General features: G+C 41.0%; 1 protein-coding gene across 2 annotated transcripts; it reads left to right on the top strand.

Moving 5' to 3' along the window:
* Positions 1–2150: 2150 nt before the first annotated feature.
* Positions 2151–25513, top strand: SERPINB11 (serpin family B member 11). Of its 2 annotated transcripts, none has more exons than XM_040478618.1 (8): positions 2151–2346; positions 7194–7378; positions 8415–8474; positions 9654–9782; positions 12587–12704; positions 21332–21474; positions 22371–22526; positions 24632–25513. In XM_040478618.1, exons 2-8 carry the CDS (start codon positions 7211–7213, stop codon positions 25034–25036), a joined length of 1179 nt encoding a protein of 392 aa, XP_040334552.1. In that variant the 5' UTR covers positions 2151–2346; positions 7194–7210; the 3' UTR covers positions 25037–25513. The 2 variants fall into 2 exon arrangements, with proteins under 2 accessions (XP_040334552.1, XP_040334551.1); XM_040478617.1 differs by having other exon boundaries at positions 2263–2438.

The following is a 25513-nucleotide window of genomic DNA, read 5'->3' as shown; positions in this document are numbered from 1 at the left end:
GTTACGTGTCCAACTTCGACTCAGGTCATCACCTCACTGTTCATGATTTCGAGCCCCGCGTTGGACTCTGTGCCTACAGCTCAGAGCCTGGAGTCTGTTTTGGATTCTGCGTGTGTCTGTCTCTGCCCCTCCCCCACTCGTGCTCACTCTCTCTCTTTCTTTCTCGCTCTCAAAAATAAACAGTAAAAAAATTATTGTCCACAGAATTAGACAGATGTACAACCTAGTCATAGGAATTCCTGGACCCTCAATGTGGGGCACTGCCCCAGGAAGAACCTAGGGCAGGACGAAAAGACCAGAGTCTTTTGTGCACTTCCTTTGGGTAGCTAGCACCCACATAAGGAAACTGGCAGCTTTTCTCCCAAATCTGCTTACAGGTAAGGTCATGGCTTAGAGGGGTGGGACAGCTGTTCTGAGCCACTGGACATTCTGTCGCCCACCTAAATCTAGCTGCTTGGGAGGCTATGGGTTGTGCACATGCTTTCAATGCCTTTGTGCGTTGCAACCTGATAACATCTCCACTCACATGTTGCTTCCGGCTCCGCCGCTTTTCTGATGCCCTGGTGTGGGATGTGCATGCTTGACATGCGTACAAGTACAACCCGAGTTAATGCCCTCAGGGTCACTTTTGACCAGTGGGGATAAATGCTTCCCTCACTTTTCCTCTATGTGGACAGTTCTGAGATCCATTTTATAAGGTTCCTTTGAAGGTCCATGGGATCAGGTATCAGTGGCCACCTTACAACAATCATCGTATTAGCTTTTTGTCTTTTCCTGGACCCCTTCTTTCTCTTCTATTCCCTGAGATCATTCCTGAATTAATTCCAGGCAAGCAAGACTTTGTCTAAGGCTCTGTTTTTGGGGAATCCAGGCTGGGACACTGGGGAAGGAGGAGTGGGTGAGAGAGTAAAGAGGGACAAAGAATGTTATGTTAATGAGTATCCTTCCACCTGGAAGAAAAATATCAAATGGAGTGCAAGAACTTGTTCTCTAGCGGAAAATAACAGGGGTTCCGTCTAGACTGAGGATGGAAAAGATCTTTGATCAGCTCAATTCTTAGATAGCAAGAAAGCTAAGCAAATCAGCCTTTTCCTTATTAGATCTGCAGGGAGATGAGACAAGCTGAAGAGGTGGAAGGTGAGTGCTATTCATGGGCACAAGGCTTCCAAGTGGATGGAAACCCCCAGGCAGAATGGGCTCATGACAGAAAACACTTGCCCTGGGCAAAAAAGACTGGACGGATCTAGGACTCTTTTTAGTTCTGTAGGGTTCGTTGTATACACTTATTTCTATGAGAATCTTCTGGGCCTGGTGGCTATTAGGGCCACAATTTTACATCTCACTCTTCTGGCTCTTAATGTCTTTTAGAATGGTTGAGTTTCGACTAGGGGAGAACATACTGTTGAAAAGAAAAATCACTGGCCATAAAGGGCTTTCTCTTATCGTAAGTGCAGTGCAGGCTGCCATCATAGTTTAAGTGTGGACAGTGGTATTCCCCCGGAGAGGCTGGAGGCTCTGTATCACACGGGCAAGAATAGCCTCTGGGAAGCTAGGCTTGTCTCTTGGCGCTGATTCTCCACTACTGCACAGCCCCCCCCCCTTTTTTTTTGTCTCCAGCTTTGATCTCTACCCCTAATTTGTAATCTTTCTTGCATGGTGCTGAATCATACCTCTGAACTCAGTTTAGGTAGAGGTGGTTTGTTGTTCCTACCAAGCTTTTAAACTGAAACCACAGAGTAAGTCCTGCTTGAGCTCATTCTTATGTCCTTTATGTGGGACAGGAATTACCTGCCAGCAGATTGCAGAAGCTTCGCACAAAAACATCTACTCCACGCAACAGAGCTCAGAAGATCTCGGGATGAATGGGCCTCAGGCCAGGGAGCAGCCATCATGGCTGGAGTCTTTCTGCCACAGCTGAGAGCTTTCTTTTTGAATTGCTCTGTGCCATGCACACGGAAACAGCAGTCTTTGGAATTTTGAACACGGCCCTGCCCACTTGAATATGTTCCAGGTACTCCTTTTAGAAAGACAGCTTATTTTCTCGAACAGAGATTAGGCTTGCAAATGTTTCCTCCTTAGCAGGGCAGAAGGCGGGTAAGCACTGCACGCTTCTCCAGGAAGCGCTGGCCGTCCTGAGAGTCTCCTAGATGCAAGGCAGCTCCGGGTGGCCTCTAGAGGGACTTCCTTCCCAGGGCTGTGCTTTCTGCCAGGCGGATGTGGAGCTGAATCACTAAGGACACAATGGAAAGGGAGGGGCAAAAAGTGAAGGCTTTATATTTCCTCGTCAGGGACACAGCTCCAATCTCACCTGCCAAATTGTCCGCTTCACCCGGGAAAGCAGCAAAGGTAAAGAGAAGTATTTCTGTGCTTCAGTATTTCAGCTGCGCTTGTTGCCAGACCCGAACAGATAAGAGCAGTAAAATAGGACGTTTGGACAGGTGTGTAATGAGCCACACGAGGGCGAAGATTATTCTTTGAGCGTGCCTTTTGCTGATCCCTTGATGAGTACATTATCATGCTTGTTAATACGTTAACGTGGATGGTGTGCATTTTTAAAATCCTGGAGGCAGGCTGACTTAATTTCCAACCTCTGATTTGTTTAGCAAAATAGAACTCTGTTGATACTTTCTACTTACCAATAACCCTTATCCGGAACGGAGCTGGTTACACATGGCCGTGGCCTCTGTGTAGCAAAACTCTTCTTGGTTCTTTAGAAGATCTCAACTGCGCTGGACTGGCCTTATCAATAACTTGATGTCCTGGGAAGAATGCCTTCCAGTGCTGTGTCCTCTTTCAGTACTTTATCGCCAACATCCCCCTCTAAGACATGTCCTCTCTTTGCGTTTCCTGAATAGTTTTTTATTTTTTTCCTAAACATCCCCCTTCTTAACCTAGAAGGGCTGCAGTTTCGGGCAGCTTTTTCTTGGTTTTCTCCCACGGCAGCCTCCAGGTGACCTGTTCCTTTTGCTTGGGAGGGGTTTTTTCAGTCCAAAAGCAGGCAGGACGATACACTACAAGGAATTTTCCGCAATTCCTTCCTTCTTTGGGAGCTCAATTCACAGTCCTTCTGCTTCTAGGGGCATGTCAGCTCTCCCTCATCTCCTGGGTGGAACCTTCTCTGGGGTCTATGCATCTTTGGTAGGATTCGATGTGCCTTGGGACTTCCGTCCCTCATGGCATCCTCTTTTCGGCAGCTGACTGCCTAATATCAATTAGACCAGAAACTGTAAACTGTTTACAATGTTGACTTCTCTAATGCGTGTTGGTGATTGGGTGGTTGTGCAAGACACCGATAATTTCACCGGGAGATTTTCCCTGCCCTCAAAGACCGCTAAATCTAGGGAGGAAGTTACTCAGTTAACAAGAATCAGCGAATTCATCCACATATTTGTGTCTCGGTGTTTTCCAAAGACAATTACTCAGATGTAGGGGAAATTGTCAGTCAAGGTTACTGCATAAAATCTGTTGAATTTAAGATTAGTATGGACACTCTGTTGTACTAAGAAGAGCGGGGCCTTGGAAAGTGAATGATGAAAATAGAGATCTTAAGAGCTAGCTTAACGATAGTGAAAACTCTGTCTTGCAAATAGACATGCCAAATGCCAAAGTTCATGAATTAATTAGAATTATGTATTCCCAGTAATTGTTGAAAAACCTAAGCCTAATGTTTCTCTTCTTGGTATTGTGAACCAAATGCTTGGAGAGCTGGAAGATCTCACTGTGAAGTGAGGCAAATAATGCTATATTTAGTAACCATTCGTGAACAGATGAAGCCTATTAATGCCTTATATCTTGGACAAAATGTCTTAAATTTTCTGGTAAGATGCTGTCCTGATCAATTAGGGATAACAGGCACAGTGCCACAAAAGTAAAATCATGTTACCTCAAATAAAAGCTTATCTGAATGTGTCCAGTGGCAAGTGGAATGAGCAGAGGTTTCGGAAGACATGGACTTGCGTTCATGTCATGGCCACCCCACGTATGCCATGTGAATTTCTCAACCCCTCACCGCCTTGTCTGCAAAACTGGGGTAACCTGACCCATCCTGTACGACTTAAACTCTGAATAACGTATGCAGTGCTTGGCATGTACATGGAGCCTGTGATGCAGTCCTTTCCTTTGTGAAGAGATCTCACACGGGAGCATCAGGGGGTCTGTGTGAGGATGCCCATCGCAGCAGTGCTGGTGACAATGTGAGGAGGAGGCTGTCTGGGCATCTGTCACTGGGGAATGGATTGGCAAAATGCAAAGGCACAAAAGCACAGTACTTGCAAGTTAACAGACGATGTTTCCAGAGTGACATGGATGAGTCTTAAAAAAGTACTCAATGAAAAAGAAATTACTTGATATAAGCTCATTTATGAAAATGAAAAGCTACATAAAGAAACAAATATTTTTTAAGGACACATGTAGGTATAAGAATATGCTTTAAACGAACGATAAGTGTTGTCTGCAGGCATGGAAGAGAAAGAAAATGAATTGGGTTGAAGTCAGTTAGCAAAGAAGAGAATTATGGCCCAATGATGGCTGTGCCAAGAACTGAGGGGTGTGATTCCTTCTGCTTTCTGTGCTTGTGGTTGAAAAAAGAGAAAGAAACCAACAGATTAGTAATATAAAAGTAGGTGGTTCATACAGGTGGTCTATCAGTATATTCCAGACTCTTTTGCTAGGCGCCCCCATAACTGTAGGGCTACTGTTCACTCTAATATGTAGGCAGGTTTTTAATAATGACAATATGATGATGTAGATGTAAGAAGAATAAATTTACATTCACTTATAAATCTTAAATCTGAAATTTCATTCTAGAACCTGATTCCATTAGCTAACCCCATTTACCGAAACGCAGAAGGCAGTATAAAGAGCATCTGCCTCGGACATGCCTCATTATTGGACTGAAACTGGTTTCATTATTAAGGTAGTGAAATAAAGAGCTTTCAAGCTCTATCCATGTCGCTCTGGAATAACAACAATAATATTGTTATTATTAGACCAGCTACAGAGAGCTGTATTAAAACTAACTTGAAGAACAGTATCCTGTTAAAGGCACGTGCTAGTATTTTCATTAAATAAGATTAGCAAAACCTTTGTGCTATACCTTTAAAACAAATTGTCCAAAGCAAAGAAAAATACAGTCCAGGCTTGTTATAATATAACTGCTAGGCTCTATTATACTATCTTGGGTGGTCTGATGATTCGAATACATAGCACTTAGTCCTTAATGATTATTTTAGGACAACCAGTTTTAATTACAGGGATGTGTCATCACCATTTTTGCCGTATAAATTTGGTGGGTCATTATTTTGAAAGTCTACAAGCCACACGTTTCCTTTCAGCTGTCTCTGCCCGAGAAGCGCTGAGCTGTGCACCCTCCTCCCAGCCCCAGTTCTGAGGCATTCACCTTCAGCTTAGCTTCCTTTGGCTCTAAAGGCACAGAGAACTATGTTTTAGTGAGAGGTATGACACGAATGCCTACATCAGTAGCCAACAGAGTCACGCCCCAGAGAACACACTTCCAGTGAGCTCAACTCAGATGTGTACTGAAAACAAGGCAGGTTAGTAACTAAAATAAACACACCCGGGTGGAGGCAGTGGACTGGTCACCTGTCATAATGGCCTACAGAATATAGGCCTAGACTTGAATTCTACAAGAGTGCGAAGCTGTAATCTAGAAGATGAGAGGAAGAACAAAGTAGTTGTAGATGGCTGGGGAACTAAATAAAGGAGAAGGATGTAGCTGTGCTAGAAATGTGTGAATGTGAGGCAGGTGGGCTAATGGGTCCTAGCGGTCAAGGGCGTAGGAAGAAATCCCTGGGGAGGCTGGGGTGCTTTTGGTTGCAAGTAACAGAAGACTCAACCAAAATGAGTTAAAATATAAGGAAACATCATCCTACATGATGAGAAATCCCAAGGTAGGACAGATCCAGGGTGGATTAATCCATCCACTTAATGGTGCATCAACAAGGACTCAGGTTCTGTCCACCTTTCCTCTCCGACGTCTGGCTTATCCTCTTGGGCTGGCTACATCCCAGTCACACAGTCGCTGCTGTGATAGTAGTCACATGAAGACAAAAAAGAGGAAGAAGAGGGATGTCTTCCTCTTGTGAGTCTCTCTCTCTCTCTCTCTCTCTCTCTCTCTCTTTTTTTTTTTATCAGAGGGAAGCCTCTTCTAGAAGCCCAGCAATGACTTTTTGTCCTTATTGGCAAGAATCACGGCACCTTCTGATCGTTAAAATTTTATTTGTTTCCCCCCAAACTTGACTGAGCAATAACTGCTAAATATAATAGTATATATTTAAAAGGTACAATGTGGTGATTTCATATTCATAAACACTGTGGAATGATTCCCAGGATCACATCCAACGCCTGACACAGTTAACTTTGTGCGCACGAATGCTTAAGATCTACTCTCAGCAACTTTCAACTAACTATACGATACTGTATTATTAACTAGAGTCACCATGCTGTACATTGGATCCTCAGAATATAACTCAAAGTTGGTACCCAGTTAGTCACTGTTGCAGGAGACAATTACCTCACTTGGCTTAGGCCAGTCAAGGCTGGCCCCTGGGGTATGGAGATCCTGAAGCCTTCTCTGAAGTGCATGGTTACATGAAAGTGGATTCATGAAATCTGTGTCCTCTTAGCACAGAGGAAGGGAAGGGGAGGGGAGGGGAGGGGAGGGGAGAAAAGGGGAAAGGAAGGGATGAGCAGCAGGTAATTAATGTTTTTACAGTGCTATCTGGGGAGAACTTGAAGGTATCTGGAAAGAGAAAAGTGTTCTCCTGTGAGGCTGTGAAGGTGTGCAGTCTAGTGGTAAAGCAACTTGTTTGGCTGAACTTGGGTAGCTAGAGAATTTCTCTGTACAAATGCCAGGATGAGGAGGATCTTGTAGCATGGACATTAAGAGCATGAAGACCTAATTCCTTCTGCTCTTCTGCCGCAGGACAATTACTTTTAAATGTTCACAAATGAGAGTGAGACAGCCTTGAACCACTGGTTGAAAGGAACACTAAATGTTCTATTCATTAGTGATTTCTATTCATTAGTGACTTCCATTCATTAGTGAGTATGTAATTTTTCACAAAGCAGTGTGCTCAGACTCATAAATTCGTGAAATTTAATAACCAAACTCTATGTATTACCTGTACTTCCAAGTAATATTCTGAGATTTTTTTCCCTCCATGTGTTCTCAGGTAGTGCTTGGCATAAAATGGATCCTCTCAGCACAGCAAACGTTGACTTTTGCCTTGATGTGTTCAAAGAGCTGAACAGGCACAACGTAGGAGAAAACATCTTCTTTTCACCACTGAGTCTGCTTTATGCTCTAAGTATGGTTCTCCTTGGGGCCAGAGGAAACAGTGCAGGGCAGATGGAGAAGGTATGGAATACAGCACAGATTTCCACAGACCTTTCACGTGTTCTGTGCACCCGTCTGGGTCAGCCAGACACATGCATCTTGATACCAAGGAAATTCTGCCATCTTGTGACTGAAGAAACACATTTGGGAAAATCGTATTTCTTGGAATAATGGTTAAATGATGCAATACTTATAATGCAAATAACACAATAAATGCAACACAGTCTCTTCCTTCCCATTGGTGTTCCCATGCATACCCTTCTGTAGTTTACTTTTGGAGTTCACTTTTTTTCAGTGATTTAAATATGACAGAGAACACATGTATGATACTATTCTTGCCCTCCAGGATTGCAACCGATAGAAAAACTTAATAACACTTTAAAAGCTCTCAAGTGTAAAAAAAATAATTCATTAGTACATTTGACGTTCACAACAGCCCTATGTGGTAGGTAGGGATTATTATCCCTATTTTACACGTGGGGAAACAGAAAGACTAAGAGAAAAGGGGTAACTTGATACATAGTGATTTTTCCATTATATGTATTTTTGATCGCTATGGAAAGTCTAGATGGATATCACTTAACTCTTTGGATACTTACACATCATATTATTGTTTTGTCCTTTATTTCTTTCCTCCATATTTTGATGCACTTTCATGATTTTCTTGGCTTAAAGTAGATATTGTAAAGGGACACCATGTAATGTTTTACATGACCCTAGAGGGTCAACTGTCATAGTGAAGGGCCTGAGAACAGTAGGAGGGGGCAGAGGAGCCTCATTACTGTCTGGAGATGGACAGACAGTTGTCAGGGAACCTCTCTCTTGATCTCGGTTTCCCTACGTGAATGGGGATAATAGCATCTACTTACGAAGCTCTTGCGAGGATTCAGTAAGATATGCCAAAGCTTAGTTCGGTACCCGGAAGATGACATCACTAAATGTTAGCTGTTATCGTTGGTCATTTTCTGAAATGGAAAAACAGATAACTTGTAAATATTCACGTTTATAGACTGTATGTTGCGTTTGATATCAATTGATTCCTCTTTTTCCTTCCTAGGTGCTTCACTTTAATCGTATTGCAGAATCCTTAAAACCAGAGTTCAAGGCCTCAGCTAAGGTATGATAGTATCACTACTGAGCTATCAAATGCTCTTCAACATAAGAGCACCGAGGACTAATAGTGCAGGGGTTGAGTGGCAGAGCCCCTCTTTGGCCCCTAAAGGACCCAGCAGCATTGTCTCCGTTGGTCAAGTCCTTTAGTCTTCCTGGTAATTGCTACAGCCTATACAGTTAACATAATGAAAATAATTACAGTATTAAAGTCCCCCAGCCTTTATCTTATGTCTTATTGTTATTCTTGCTCAAGCTTTCTGTTCTTTCATGGACTGTGCCGTAAATCTCAACATGGGACTGAGTCTGCCAGCCTCATCTGTGAGGGAGTAGATTTTTGCAGTGGGGTCACTGAGAGAGGACCCATTGCCTTATAGTTAGACCCCAGGAAAACGGGGCCTGATGTTGCCCAGCCCACACTGCCTGGGACTGTGATTCCCACTTCTCTCTAGTAGGAGAATTCCTGTTGACATCAAAATTAGAACTCACACGTGATATGGTTATGTGTTTGATTGTGATTGATTCAGAAAACACATAAATACATACAGGTTCAAAAAATATTTGCTTCACAGAACCCAACTTGTTGTGAGGAGATTAAAGCACGTCCGTAGTTTGGGAAACTTTGCTTCAGGGAATGTGGGTAGACCCCAATAATGTCCTTGAGTGCAGATGCCTCAAAGCCGTAGGTCTAACAGAATTGCTCCTGGGAATGGGTTGGATGGGTGAGTGAGATCAGTTCAGCAAAGGGCTAAAGTGTTTGGTTCCATGGTCACACAGAAAATGGAGACGTTGAAAGGAGCGTGACAGAGATGATTCTATAGGTACAGGGACAGCAGCAAAACTTGGATCGTCACCCTAAAGACCCCAATAGGATCTCTTTATGAAAACTTGTGCTTTTGGATTTAACCATAGGGGCCAACAAGTGCTTGTGTGTTTTGCAATAGCTTACAGTTCTGCACACAACTTGTGACTAAGGTCACCGAGTGCTGAGATTGTTGTGCTGGAGGAAATCTAGAGAAGGAACATGCTTTAAACTCCCCAACTCTTTGCTTGTTAGTATTCCGTACCCTTTTATTCAGAGGCAAACACCTTGCTGTCTACTTACTGTTTCCACATTATTTATAACCCTCCAATGGCAAGAAATCAAGCAACTTAATACTCCATTCTTTGTTTATTGGTGCTTCAGTGCAGCCAAGCTGGAAGGATTCATTCCGCGTTTGGAGTCTTATTCTCTCAAATTAACCAGCCAGACTCTAACTATACCCTCAGCATGGCCAACAGACTCTACGGGACAAAGGCGATGATGTTCCATCAGGTAAGTCCGTCTGGAATGGCGACCCACAGCTGTCTTGGCATCCTCTAGGTTTCAAACCATAAAATAAGGGAAGAGTGAGAAGAGCCACATGGCATTCATCTGTAAGAGATTAAATTTTGAGCTGACTTAGAGTTTCAGTGAAATGGTTTTATCAAAATCCCATTTAAAGTTGTGAAATATCACATAGCAATTTTATTTTTGCAAAAACCACCAAAGTTGTCCAAGAAGCAAGGTCAGGGATGAAGCACAAAACAAAGTAGTTAAGAATTCTCTTGTGGATCATTAAAAAGCAAAATACGTTTCTCACCCCTTCTTCAGAGGTCTTTACTGGCAGAGTACTAAGAATCAATGGGAAGCATACCAGACTGGGAGCCAAGAGATGTGAATTCTGTTCCCTGTGAGACACATGACTTTGGGAAAGTCACCTTTATCTTTAAAATGAGAGAATTAGACTTAAATCCCTTTTAGCTTCAAGATTCTAACACTATTTATAACATTTCCCAACAGTAGTGTAATATGGAGTTTTATTGAGTGTTTACCATGTGCCGTTTACTCGACTTAATACGTTGTAGGTCTTATCACATTAACTGCTACATAGTCCTAATATAAGTACAAAATTGCCATTAATTCTACAATTGTGAGGCGGATTCTGAAAAGTCAAGTTGACAAAGGTAGCTGAGATAATTAAGTGGCAAAGCCTGAGTGCAACCCCTATCCAAATCTATCTTCCTGTTTTAATTGTTGTGTTATCCTGATGTGATTAAGGTGAAATGCTAGCCTCAGCGATATAGCTTTTATTTGACCAGTTTTATTTAAATGCTGGCCCGGGGAAGCAGAATGAAGTCCTGAATTTCTAAAGTTCTCCTCTTGTCTGGTAATGTAGTCTGTGTCTTAACAGTTGATTGTCAGAATTTTTGCAACTTGGGGTGGTCCATCCTGGGGTGTGGACCTGTTTCAGAAGTGCTGTTTCCTACTGTCCTAAAAGTTACGGTGACTCTTTCATGGAGTGCCTGCTGATGTGGTGGGGATTAGCAGTCATGGTCCCTAAAGTTGGAATACTCTCTCTCCCGCCCCGTGTCTTCCACAAACAGTGATCTGGATGTAGGTAGTAGAGAAATGTTGATTTGGGATAATGACGAATGCATCTGTTCCTGAAATGTGAAGCTCCTCATTAGTGTCATGCAGATTGTCATGATCTGTATCATGCATGAGATATTATTATCACAGGATTCTGTCTGGAAAAACTTTCATCTCATGGATTAAGGACAATCACTTAAGCATGTTCTAGCCACAGTTGGACCAGCTCAGAACAAGAGTCATCCCGAGGCCCAGAGTTTGCTCTTAGCAAGCTTTCCTTTTGTTCTATAATGGATTTAGGCACAAGAGAACCCACTTAAGCAAATGGCAAGCCACACCCCAGGCAGCCACTTTCATACCTGCCATATTTCTAAGTCTTGTATCATCCTGCTCAGTTCATGGTGGGGCCTTGGGTCCTGCTATGAACATACCATAGAGGTATGTCCCCAAGGTCTCAAGAATGGAACAGCAGGCAATTTCATTTGAGTCAATGTAGATTTGACTGGTGCCTTGGCAGTGAGGCAGTGGAAAGTTCCCAGTTCTAGAAATCAAGGGCCATGCATGGGTGGTAATCAGTGGTGGGTCCAGAATGTCATATTGGGGCCAGCTTGGGAACTTGGTTAAAAGAGAGGGCTAGGTTCTTTATACTGATTTTGCACACTATTTTTACTTGGATTACTAGTATAGGGGAGTAAAATAGTGAATTCCTTAAGTTATTTTTGTTCACATTTTACATAAAGTTGAAAAAATGTCAATTATGTCCACCAGACAATATTATTACCATTTTAATTATAGTGGCTTTTAGGGATACCACGAGGAGACCAAGCCCTCTGTTAGGCCTCCAACAAGCAAAATGTAATCACCCCGGTCCTGAATCACTTCGTCACTCTAGTCCTCAGTTTTCCCATCTAGAACGTAGGGCAGTGACTCCCATTTGTCTGTTTGAGAGGACAGAGCAGTGAGAGTAAATTGTATCTTGCCATTTTGCTTTGAGCATTTTAGAACAAAGAATGCCAATGATAGGACAGAAGAGACAATCAAACACTTCTGAACATCGCTTTTGGAAAGCTGTTTGATTTGTTTAAATCCATTTGCTTTATTAAGAATAAGTATACATGGGGGCGCCTGGGTGGCTCAGTCGGTTGAGTGTCCCACTTCGGCTCAGGTCATGATCTCACGGCTCGTGAGTTCGAGCCCCGTGTCAGGCTTCGTGCTGACAGCTCAGAGCCCGGAGCCTGCTTCAGATTCTGTGTCCCTCTCTCTCTCTGCCCCACCCCTGCTTGTGCTCTGTCTCTCTCTGTCTTTCAGAAGTGAATAAACATAAAAAAAAATTAAAGAATAAGTATACATGGATTCGGCTTCCTTTCAGGCATAAAAACACGAGCTGCTTTTGTCTCTGTGTTGCGATTTTATTTTACTTATTATTTTTTTTAAGTTTCATTTTTTTTATTTTGAGAGAGAGTGTGCATGAGCAGGGGAGGGACAGAGAGAGAGCAAGAGAGAGAATCCTAAGCAGGCTCCACGCTGTCAGCTCAGAGCCCAAGACTTGGGGGTCAAACTCATGAACCATGAGATCATGACCTGAGCCAAAATCAAGAGTTGGATGCTTAACCGACTGAGCCACCCAGGTGCCCCTCTGTGTTGTGATTTTTAGAACACATAGAGCTGTAGGCTTTTGCTTCCCTTCTACTGTTTTTGTGTTGTGCTATTGTCCTTTCTTTTTACAGCAATATCTAAACTGTTCTGAGAAACTGTATCAAACCACGCCGCAAACTGTTGATTTTGAACGGTCTCCAGAAGAAACGAGGAAAACTATTAATGCTTGGGTTGAAAGTAAAACTAATGGTAAGAATAAGTCCTACGGGTGTCTTCAAACTTTAATTGCACTGTTTTGATAAACTCCTTGAGTCAGTGCTAACAAGGACGCTGGGTGACATCCAGGACCTAACATAGACAGATCAACAATGGAGGACAAGAAGGGAGTATTTTGGAATATTCTTTACAGTCGTTTGTCCTGATTGTGAGCTAAGCCAGGTGATTCTGAGAATGAGTAGAACAGTATTTCTACTTTATAGAAGGGTTGTACATTCTGCAATTAAATTTAATTCAATTGAAATCCACCTTTCGTGATTTTAAAATAAATCTTGCAGTTGTCAAATACTTCTTTAAAAAATGGCAGATTAAATATTTAGATTTAAAGATGTGTTCATTTCATTATGTAAAAACATCTAGTTAAGGAAAGATTTAAAGAAAAAAGAGAGAGAATAATATAGTGAATCCTTATTTACCTCTCAGCTGCAAGATTTATTACTTAAGGCCAGTTCTCTATCTGTACTCTCACTCTTCTCTCACTGCCTTTTCCATGACAAAGCCCAGATATCTTTTTTCAGGTTGTGTCTCTCAAAAATATAAATTATTTAAAAGAAAATACCACTGCACCATTATTACATATAGGAAGTTAAAAATAACCGTTTATATTAACAAATACGCAGCGAGTTTTTGTATTTCCCCAATTGTCTCGGTTTTGCGTGAATCAGGACTCAGGTAACATTTATACATTGCAGTTGGTCAGTATGTTTCTTACGTCTGGATTTTTATTTAATTTTAATTTAATTTAATTATTTTATTTTATTTTATTTTATTTTATTTTATTTTATTTTGAGAGAGTGCAAGTGGGGGAAGTTTGGGGGAACAGAGAGAGAGAGAGAGAGAGAGAGAGAATGAATCTTAATCTCCATGCTCAGTGGGGTAGATGATGTGGGGCTTGATCCTAAGACTCTGGGATCATGACCTGAGCTGAAATCAAGAGTCAGACGCTTAACTGACTGGGCCACCCAGGTGCCCCTCATCTTGATTTTTAAAATAATTTTTTTGACTGAAATATATATGTATATATATGTGTGTGTGTGTGTGTGTGTGTGTGTGTGTGTGTGTATACTTACAGAAATATATACAGTATATGTTTGCTATTCCATGAATTATCACAAAGCAGAAATTATCACAAAAGCAAATGCCCTCAGGTAACCCCCCTCTACCTTTAGCAGGTCAGAGAAATAAAACATTAGTTACTAGGAAGGGCACACTCCAAGGCCACTCTCGTGTTTCCTCCCAGAAACGAACCCACCCTATTGCCAAACATTAAGACTTCTCTGACTCCTTTTACTATATATTAGTTCTGCCTATTTTTAAATTTCATGTTAACTGGAATCATAAAGCATGTACTTAGGGTTTTTTAAGCTCAACATTTTGTGAGATTCATCCCTGTGACTACATGTTGCATGGTTTGCTCATTTTCATTGATGTCTATCTTTGTTCTCTGAAAATACCTAAATATATTTATCCAGTCTACTGACTCTTAATGAACACTCGGAACATTTTTAGTTTGGGTCTATTATGAACAGCACTGCTATCAGCATTTTGATTCACTTCTTTTGGTACATATACTGTATGTGATTTTGTTGGATGGATACCTGGAAATCAAATTGCTGACCATATAAGGTATGTGTATATTTAATTTTAATAGATACAAAACAGTATTCTTTTTTTTTTTTATCTTTTTTAACGTTTTTATTTATTTTTGAGACAGAGAGAGACAGAGCATGAACAGGGGAGGAGCAGAGAGAGAGGGAGACATAGAATCTGAAACGGGCTCCAGGCTCTGAGCTGTCAGCACAGAGCCCGATGGGGGGCTCGAACTCACGGACTGTGAGATCATGACCTGAGCTGAAGTCGGACGCTTACCCGACTGAGCCACCCAGGCGCCCCCAAAACAATTTTCTAAAGTGGTTTACCAATGCACTTGCCCAAGCAATGAATGAGAGTTTTATTTGTTCCTCAACTTTGCCAACACCTGTGAGTCTTATTAACTTTAGCCATTGTAGTGAGTTTAGTTTTAATTTGCATTTCCTTTTTGAATTATATCATTGAACATTTTTATACACTTCGTATCTTCCTTTGTAAAGTGCCTGTTTAAATATTTTGTCCATACATCAGGATGATTTGTCTGGTTTTTTTCTTACACATTTTTAGGGAATTCTTTGCATATACTGAATATGTATGTTGCAAGTAATTTCTACCATTTTGTATCTTGTCTTTTCCTTCCTTTAATGGTGCCTTTGATGAATAGAAGTTCTCAATTTCAAAGGAGCAAAATTTGTCAATCTTTTCTTTTATAGTCAGTACCTTGGCATACTTTTAAATAAATCTTTTGCCTACTCCTAGCTCATGAAAATATTTTTATGCTGTCCGCTAGAAGCTTTACTGTTTCACTACAGTCAAGATTCATTTAAAAGTTTATTCCACTCCACATGGACATCTACTTGACATACCACTGTTTATTGGGAAAAGGATCCTGTCACCATTACACTCCAACGTACATTTTTTCATAAGCCGGATGATCATATCTGTGAGTCTGTTTCTGTGTTCTTCAGCGGGCTCCATTTGTCTATTTATTTATTCTCATGAAAATACCACAATTATAGTAACTTTATAATATGTCTTGATAGCTGGAAGTCTAAGTCCATTGTTGATCCTCTCCAAAGAGCCTTGATTTAACTTGATCTTTTGCATTACACATACATTTTATTTATTTTCATTTGAGTATAATTGATGCACGCTGGTAACATTAGTTGCAAGTGTACAACATAGTGAGTCAGTCTATACATTATGCTGTGTTCACCGCAGGTGTAGCTCCATCTGTCCCAACACATCACTATTACAGTATCCCTGACTATATTTCTTATGCTGTGTTTTTTGTTCCCTTGACTTACTCATTCTATAACTGGAAGCCAGTATCTCCCTTTCTTCTTCACCCATTCTGGCCAACCCCCAACCCCCTCCCCTCTGGCAATTATTACTTTGTTCTTTGTATTTATAGGTCTGATTCTGCTCTTTGTTTATTCATTTTTTTAAGTTTACTTATTTATTTTGAGAGAGAGAGAGAGCACAAGCAAGCAAGGGAGGGGCAGAGAGAGGTAGAGAGAGAATCCCAAACAGCCCCACACTGTCAGTGCAGAGCCTGACGCGGGGCTTGAACCCATGAATGGTGAGATCATGACCTGAGCCGAACCACCCAGATGCCCCCTTTTGTTGTTTTTCTTATGCAGTCATAAAGAAGGATGAGATCATGCCATGTGAGACAACATGGATGGATCTAGAGGGTGTTATGCTAAGTGAAATAAGTCAGCCTGAGAGCAGATGCCATATGATTTCACTCATAAGTGGAATCCATGTACATTTTAAAATCACCTTGTCAATTTTTGTCAATATTCTGGTTGAAATTTTAGTTGGAGTGATATGGAGTCTGTAGAGTTGGAGAAGAACAGGCATCTTTATAATATTCAGCTTCCAATCCACTTCCATGAAGTTTATCTCTATTTAGGTCCTCTTTAATGTCTTTCATTAACATTTTGTATTTTTCTATGTTAATGTCTTTTGACAAATGGTTTTCAGATATTTGAGGTGTTTACTGAATTTTTACTAGTATCAGTTATTCCAAATTTTATTTGTTGTTGACGTAGGAGTGTATAACTGGCTGTCATATATTAAGATTGCTGAGTTCTCATAACTCTAGCTTACTCTTATATTATTTTAGATTTTCTATAAATACAGTCATTTCCTCTTCAGCCTTCCTCGCTGCTTTTCTTTTCTTATTGGCTAGGACCTTCCGCGGAATAGAGGTACTGATATTGGGCATCCTTCCGTTGTGTCTTGTTTCTGGATTTATATCTTGTTTGTGAATGGTTTTAATAATATGTATTTAAGCATAATGTTTGTTGCTGTATTTTTATGAATGCATTTTTTCAGATTAAAGAAATTTCTATTTCTGGTTTACTAAGAATTGTAGGCATAGATACTAACCATATCATATTGAAGCCTTCTCTGTATCTATTTAGCTGTGATTTTTCTTCTTTAGTATACTAATTTAGGGAACTACCTTGATTTTTAATGTTAAACCAACCTTTTTGTCCTAGGATAAACAAAACCTGATCATGGTATGTTATGCTTTTTGCATATCACCAGATTTCATTTCCTAATGTTTTCTTTAGAGGTTTTGCACCTGTGTTCATGAAAGAATTTGACCTTAGTTTTTATTTATTCAAATATTCTTGTCAGCTCAGGTATCCAGGTTATACTCACTTTATGAAACCAGTTGGCAGTGTTTCTCCCCTTTTTCTAATTTCCAAAAGAGAGTTTATGCAAGATTGGTGTGAATTTTTCTCCTTCAAATATTTGGAAGAATTCACGCCAATCTTACATAAACAATCTTACATAAATTCCAAGGTGAGCCCTCTGTGCCTGGTGTTTTCTGTGTGGGAAGATTTTGATTAGAGATTTGATTCCTCTAATAAATAGAGACCTACTTATATTTTCTGTTTCTTCTTGTGTACGTTTTTGAATTTTTTTCTCAAGGGATACAGCCATTTTATCTGAATTTTCAAATGTATTAGCATAAAATTGCTAATAATAAAGTTGTATTACCTTCTTAATGTCTTTTGGTTAGATAATGTTTTCTCTTTTTTTTTATTTCTGGAAACGTGAATTGTGCATTTTTTCTTTTTTCCTAATTAGACTTGTTATGGATTGGTAGTTTTTTAGTCTTTTCAAGGAATCAACTTGTGTGTTCCCTATTGTAGTTTTTTTATTACATGAATATTTATGATTATCATTTATTTCCTTATTTTTACTATCTTGGTATTAAATGACTACTCTTTCTGTAATTTGCTTGGGATGAACAGTTGGGTTGCAGACATTCTTTTGATGTATGCATTTAAGAGCATTGCTTTCCCTCTAGGTATGACTTTAACTCCATCTCACAATTTTTCATTGTATTTCCATTATCATTCAGTTCAAAATATTCTCTGATTTTCTTTTTTTTAGTGTTTTATTTTTAGAGAGAGAGAGAGAGAGAGTGTGTGCGTGCATGCGCACACATGAGCGGGGAAGGGCAGAGGGAGAGGGGGATAGCGGGTTTGAAGTGGAATCCGTCCACACTGGAGGCAGAGAGACTGATGTGGGACTCAAACTCATGACCTGAGCCAAAGTTGGATGCTCAGTCAACTGAGCCACCCAGGGGCCTCAAAATATTTTCTAATTTTCATTGAGATTTCTTCTCTGACTCAGGGGTTATTTAAAAGTGGAAATTTTCTGGTTGTTTTTTAGTTACTGATTTTTAGCTCAGTTCTGTTGTAATCAGAGAACATAATAATTCAATTGTTTGCAATTTATTGAGACTTTTGAGGTAAAACATATGTTTTAATTTTGGTAAAATTTTCATGTGCACTTAAAAATAATGTGTATTCTTTAGTTACTGGGTGAGATTTTTTAATTTTATCAGTTAGGCTGACTTATTTGTGATGTCTCTGTTTGAGTGTCTTTGCTTCTTTCTTGACTGCTTTTTATCATCATTTACTGAGAGAAGCTGTATTAAAATCTTGCACTATGATTGTGGATTTTTACGTTTCTCCTTTTAGTTATGTCCAATTTTGCCGCACATATTTTGAGGCTGCGTTTTTAAGTGCGTAGGTATTTAAATTGCCATACATTCTCAGCGGATTGCTCCTTGCGTTACTCTGAAACATCTCTCCCACCTTGCCAGCTCCTGAACTTCAATTCGTTTTTCACTAGCACCGAGAAAAGCAGTTCTTAAATTCTTGGTCTTCAGTTTCTGTCATGTTTTTCCTTATCGAGGCTTGGGGAAGCTTTTGAAACTTCACTATACCTTGAGGAAAAAATTATTCAGAAGTCCCTGTTGAGCTCATCTGTTTGTGTTTCTCCTGCCTATGAGATCTTTGCCCCTTCAGCGTTGACTGCCTGGCTTCCTTTAGCTCTGATTTTTTAAAAATACTTTTTTTTAAACATTTATTTCCTTAAAAAAATTTTTTTTAATGTTTATTTATTTTTGAAGGAGAGAGAGACAGAGCACAAGTTGGGGGGTGGGAGTAGAGTGAGAGGGAGACACAGAATCCGCAGCAGGTTCCAGCCTCCGAACTGTCAGCACAGAGCCCGATGCAGGGCTCGAACTTACAGACCGTGAGCTCATGACCTGAGCTGAATGAAGTCGGACGCTCAACTGACTGAGCCACCCAGGCGCCCCATGCAGTATTCCAGTTCTTCCATTCCTTCTTTAGAATCTGGATTATGAGAAACTTCTACTCATAAAATATTTGGTTATTCTAAGTACAGTTGATATGAGGAAAACAAACAAACAAAAAAAGGATGCCAGATTCCTTCTCTTCAATACCAGTTTTTGAGCCAACATTTACTCCCTCTGAGCATCCTCAAAGACAGCCAATGAGGTTTTTCCCAAAGATTTTTTTGAATGTTTTTTTACTTATTTTGAGAGAGCGAGAGCGAGCTGAGCAGGGGAGGGGCAGAGAGAAAGGGAGAGAGAAAATCCCAAGCAGGGATTCAGTCAGCACAGAGCCCAACGCAGGGCTCGATTCCACGAACTCAGAGATCATGACCTGAGCCAAAATCAAAGAGTCGGACGCTTAACCAGCTGAGCCACCCAGGTGCCCCAAGTTTTCTTTTTTAAGTATCATTATGAATTCATAAATTTAAACATTTTGAGATGTTTCAGTTTATTGTCTCCTTTTAGTCAGGGGTCCCATCTTTATATTGGCTCCTAAGTCCTTTTGACCCTACTCTTGTGGAATTTGATGGCTTCTTTGCTTTCTGATTTTACCAGATGTTCCAGACTCATGTCCTGCTGATGACCTAGAATTACTTCTCGCGGGAATCCTGGATCATTCTCATGAGAAGTGATATTAGAGACCATAGCCTGGGTACAAGAGTTCCCATTGATACTGGCATGGTCATTGTTTAAAGGCCTTCTCAGTGAATACATTTTTTAGATGAAATACGGCATAATTTCTTACTGATACGACCAATTCAAATTCCAGTTCATAGGATTTTTACTTAACGGCCCTCCCTTTTTTACATCTATTTCCCTTCTATCTTGTGTCAAAAATCCCAGATTCCAATGTCACCAATATTACTGCAAAATCGCATCATCCAACAATACACACAGTCTCCAAATAACAATACTAATAAAATATAACAGTAGCTTAAGATGTTGTTTGGAGTTCTTTTTGTCCTTTGGGTCTATCCCACTAGAGATGCACAAAGTACCATGCTGAAATCCTCGTCTGTGTGGTTATGCCATCAACTCATTGTACTGGTAGTCTCTGAGGTTTATGAACGTAGGCAATCATATTCCTTGATACAGGAGAAATAAAGCTTATTAAGTAATAAAATTAGGATGAAATAACATCAAAGTATTAAATTAAAGCTAATTGCATTTATGAAGAACATGTCAGTAGTACAAAATAAATACTTCTCTGAGCCTAAAGACTGCCCCTAACATATTTGTATCTCACTATTTCACTTATCAGTGAAGTGTCAACAATATTTTGTTGATGGGTGGACTGATGGGTGTTATTCAAGTTTAGTAATAGGTGACAAGATTAAAATATGCATTTATTCAGTTCTTTGTATTAAGTTAGAAAATGCTTGGAAAGGTCTACACGTTTTCAGATCTGCTAATTTACTTAGAACAGTAGTGGAAAAATTAAGCTTAGAGTCTGATGTTCCAGATATCCTTATGTTTCCTATTGCTAGCTTGTATTGAATTAAGGTTTTGTAAATTGCAGTGTACCAGGGTGCACCAAGGGGGCTTGGTGTTCAATTTGAACAGTATATTAACAAAGCAGTAAACATCTTGTATGTTTTTTATAAATTCTGATTTTTAGATATGTATTTACTTTAAGTGTTGGTATATACTTGTGATACACGAATTGCTAGTACATTGTAAGAATCAGTGAATCTTTTGAATGCTTAACCTATTTGGATGTGGTGAAGTGCTGGTAAGTATGAAGCCTGTTAACTATTAAAGGGAAGCCATAAGAAATTATTAAAGATTTTCTAAATAAGCAGTAATGTATAGGAAGGCATTGGATATGACTAGGTATCAGACAAGTGGATCATTAGCTAATATACTAGCTACTCTCTGGATGCCATCTTCTGATTAGAAATAACAAAGCATTCAATCCTGTGATATAAACGTCATTTGACAAGGACAGCCTCCATGGCCAGGAGATAAAAGGGTTCTTCTGGTGTCTCAAATTTATAACTAGCCTTAAAAAGGAAATGGTTCCAGGGCTGCCTGGGTGACTCAGTCGGTTTGAGCATCTGACTTTGGCTCAGGTCATATCTCACAGTTTGCGGGTTTGAGCTCCACGTCGGGCTCCGCACTGACAGCTCAGAGCCTGGAGCCTGCTTCAGATTCTGTGTCTCCCTCTCTCTCTGCCCCTCTCCTGATCGCGCTCTGTCTCTCCCTCAAAAGCAAATAAACATTAAAAAAAATTAAGAAATGGTTCCAGATTTCTAGTGAATGTTCAACTCTCTGTTATCAATAAACCCAAGTTCTAATCCAAATATATTATCTTTTTTTTTTTAATTATTATTATAAGGAAAAGTCACAAACCTCTTTGGAAAGGGCACAATTGATCCTTCTTGTGTAATGGTCCTGGTGAATGCCATATATTTCAAAGGACAATGGCAAAATAAGTTTCAGGAAAGAGAGACAATTAAAACCCCTTTTCTGCTAAGTGAGGTAAGTATTTTGTTTTCAGACTGATGATAAATTCTGGAGAATGTTAAGGCCAATTTAGAAAGTTTCAGTGAAGACACTGGTCTGGGTTTCTTTCTTTTTTAAAAATGTTTATTATTTATTTATTTATTTGGGCGGGGGGAGAGAGAGACAGAGCGTGAATGGGGGAAAGGCAGAGAGAGAGAGGGAGACACAGAATCCAAGGCAGGCTCCAGGCTCCGAGCTGTCAGCACAGAGCCTGATGTGGGGCTCGAACTCACGAACTGCGAGATCACGACCTTAGCCGAAGTTGGACACTTAACCGACTGAGTCACCCAGAGGTGACTTTAATTGTGTTTTCTGTGAATTTTACTTTAATTTTTCCTCACAAAGTGCCAGTAATCTTTCTCATGGGGCCCGTAACTAGAGCCTTTGGAGACTGGCACCCCTCTCGCAGATAAGAGAGCCTGTTCCCGTAGCCACGCGTTCTGTCCACGTGTGCTGGGGTTGCTTTCTCAGCACAACACAGCTCTCCGGATTACTTTTCTCCTAGAGAGCCTCCAATTGGATTAGCAAAGAAAATGATCCTATGATGTCATTTTTCCACATAAATCATCTTAGGTGGTAATGCTAGCTTCGTTTTGAATGCGTCCCAAGCTAATATATAAAAGAAATTTTATATGTAGATGACTGTATATAGTATTTGAACTAGACAGGCTCTAACAATGACTTATTTTAAAATAAAAAATTCATAACCTTTGCAAAGGAAAGTAATAAAGGGTGTCCTTTATTGGTTTTATTTTACCCACGCCTTTAGTGTTAATGCAAATATTCATGTTTTGCAAAAACATCAGCATACGTACATGTGCATGCAAATATGTGACTGTTGTACCTAATGAGAACCCCCCTTTTTTTAATAGGGTAAAAGCGTACTTGTGGAAATGATGTATCAAACGGGAACATATAAATTAGCCTTCATAAAGGAGCCGCGGATGCAAATTCTGGAGCTGCCCTACGTGAACCACAAACTAAGCATGATTGTTCTGCTTCCCGCGGGCACGGCCAGCCTGGAACAGGTGAAGTTAGAGAATGCTAATGTGAAGAGGAAACACATGTGCACGTGGGTGTGACGCTAGTGTGGTCAGTCCCTATTTCAGTCACACGCTGGGTTCAGCGGTAGGCCGCAGGGGCTGTGAGAGGAAGGGGGACCCTGGGCCCTGCCTTCGGGACCATGCATTTCAGGGGGAATAATCTATTCTTCCATAAAAGAGGGCACAAGGAGGCAAAAGTGCCATCTTGGACTAATACATGCACCTGCTGCTTACTTGACATTTGGGAAGCATCTTTCTCTAGTGATGGATTTGTAATGCCGGTTAGGGTCTTAGTACACAGCAATCTGATTAAGCCACCTTCCACTCGGGAGCAGTTTTTCCAACCCAGTTATAACATGCTTTCATGAGGCAACCACTCTTTCTTAGCATCCTGCTATTGTAGGGGAAATGAGTCCCACAGCCATTGAGAAAAGGTCATGGTGGTGGCAGGGGTTTGGGTCAAAGCCCCCCTCTCTGGCTGCAGCCAAAACCGCCTAGCACAGAAGCAGGCAAGCCACTGACATGGAGTGAGCGCACCTCGCCAGCCTTGCTGGAACTCTCCAGTGCTCTGCGGGAATGACAAAGAGGAAGCTGACGTACACGCACGGATGGGATGGTCTCGGTCAGAGGTTTCTAAGGCAGGGAGCGCCTGCTTGAGGTTAAACAATGTGGCACGGGCGGGTGGGGCCTAGGAAAGGCTTCTTGAAGCACCTGGGTTGGGATGTGTGTGTGTGGACCTCTAGGAAGAGAAGCATGGCTGTGGCCAGGAGAACAGGTGTGATACTGGCATGGCCGATTCAGAGGGGCTCAGACCTCTGGGCACCTGTTGTGGACTGCCAGGGGAGATATTTGGAGGCAGATAGCATTTTGGAAGCAGTGTAGAAGTGGTCTTTATTAGCTTGTGATGCATTCATTTATCTGTTCGTTTAGCCATTCATACACCAAACATTGTTTATGCTGAGAATTCTAGTGGGTTCTGGAACATAGAACATAGACGTAGTGGGTTCTGAAACATAGACAAACGTGTGGTTCCAACACACAGTTATAAACAGCATGTAACAAGTGCCATGATACTCTGCCGGAAGTCCTGTGGGAGTAGAGAGAGTAGACAATGAGGGGATCTGGAAGGCTCCTAGTAGAGTAACCTTGATGTCGCACAGGTGGAGGGGTAGAAGATGAATAGGTGAACAAGGGTACCCTGTGGTTCCAGCTAGAGCAAAATGCTCATGAAAATGCCCTAGAGATATGAGACCAGCAAGACAGATTTGCATCATGGTAACTCGGATTAGGGCAGAAAAGGACAAAAGGAAAAGATAGTTCATGTCTGATTGTATATTGTCAGGATGGAGAGAAGGTGACAAAAAGGTTTCAACTCTTGTCGTGGGATGATGGGCTTTGGCCTGCTGGTCTTGGAGCTGTGGGGAGGACTGGCTGGAGGGATCGCATGCCCAAGGGGAGCAGTTTGAAGGGTTTACACCGAATGATGGCACTGGGTGGGGGTGATGAGAAGGGGCCTGGTAGGCTACATGGCTGAGCGGAGGTGTGGAAGGTATGTAGAACCTCAGTTCTTCGGGACTTCGGGAGTAGTCACATAGCAGAGGCAGTGAGGGCAAGGGCAAAGTCAGGAGGGAAGCCAGGTGTAATGAGGGGGTCCTGGCATCGCAGAAGTCAAGTGAGCAACAAATTTGTAATAGAGGGTGCAATTTAATGTTTCGGAGTTGAGAACCAAGTCAAGAAATGGTGACTTAATCCAGGAAACACAAGGACTTCAGAGGCAAGAGAGGGAGTTTAGGTGAAGTCTGCATCTGAGGGAGTTAAGGCAGAAGACTGTAGGATACACGTTTGGGGCGTTTACTTATGAAACACCGATGAAAAGTAGACAAGAGAATGGGGAAGATGTGGCTGAATGCAACATTCTTGGTGTTTTTTGGTTTTTTTGTTTTTTCCCAGATAGGACTTGAGCATATTTTCAAGGTACAAAAGAAAGCAATACATGGAATCATGCACACTGAGAATTATAAAACGAATGGCATTTAATGCCACAGGCACGTGTTTGGCTTACATGGGCTCATCTGTGTTTTGTCTCTTAGATAGAGAAACAGCTGAACGTGAAGACGTTTTACGAGTGGACCAGCTCTGCTAACATGGTAGAGAGGGAAGTCGAAGTGCATATCCCCAGGTTCAAACTTGAAATGAAGTATGAGCTAAATGCTTTGCTAAACTCCCTTGGGATGACAGATGTCTTCAACGAAATCAAAGCTGATCTCTCTGGAATATCACCAGCCAAAGGCCTGCATTTATCAAAGGTCATCCACAAGTCATACGTGGATGTCAATGAAGAGGGCACCGAGGCAGCAGCAGCTACTGGGGACAGCTTCGTTGTAAAAAGACTCCCCATCCGAGCTCAGTTCATGGCGAACCACCCTTTCCTGTTTTTCATAAGGCACATCCCTACCAACATGATCGTCTTCTGTGGCAAGCTCGCCTCTCCCTAAACAAGTGGGGCTGAGGGGGGCTCAGGGTCACAGAAGAGGTACAGGGACAAACCCATGACTAAAAGTAGCTCATCCCTTACACACCTCTGTGCCTTACTTTGCTCATCAGCAAAATGGGTCTAGGATCTCTCTCAACTTACACCTTGAATTGGTGAACCCTAAAATTACGGAAATCATGGAAGAAGATACATTTACAAAAAAAGCTTCTCTGGTTCTCTTATCTTTGGGGCCTCATTTAAGTGCTATCTGGGTGACATGATCAAGTCGATGAGAACAGTTTTCAAGGGTTAGATTTACTTGACTTGTATATATCAGTGATCTCTTGAACAAGTGACCAATCTACCTTCAGAAAACTAAGGGCTTCAGCTTTGGTTGGATTTTTAAATATTATAGTTTTCCTTGCATGTGTAGACATAACATCATGAATTTTAGTTCAAAATTCTGTATTCATTATAATAAACATACAAAATGCCTTCA

Source organism: Herpailurus yagouaroundi, unplaced genomic scaffold (assembly GCF_014898765.1).
Source record: "Herpailurus yagouaroundi ecotype Mexico unplaced genomic scaffold, PumYag 142, whole genome shotgun sequence".
Classification (NCBI taxonomy): domain Eukaryota; kingdom Metazoa; phylum Chordata; class Mammalia; order Carnivora; family Felidae; genus Herpailurus; species Herpailurus yagouaroundi.
This window is presented reverse-complemented; position numbering and strand designations above follow the sequence as displayed.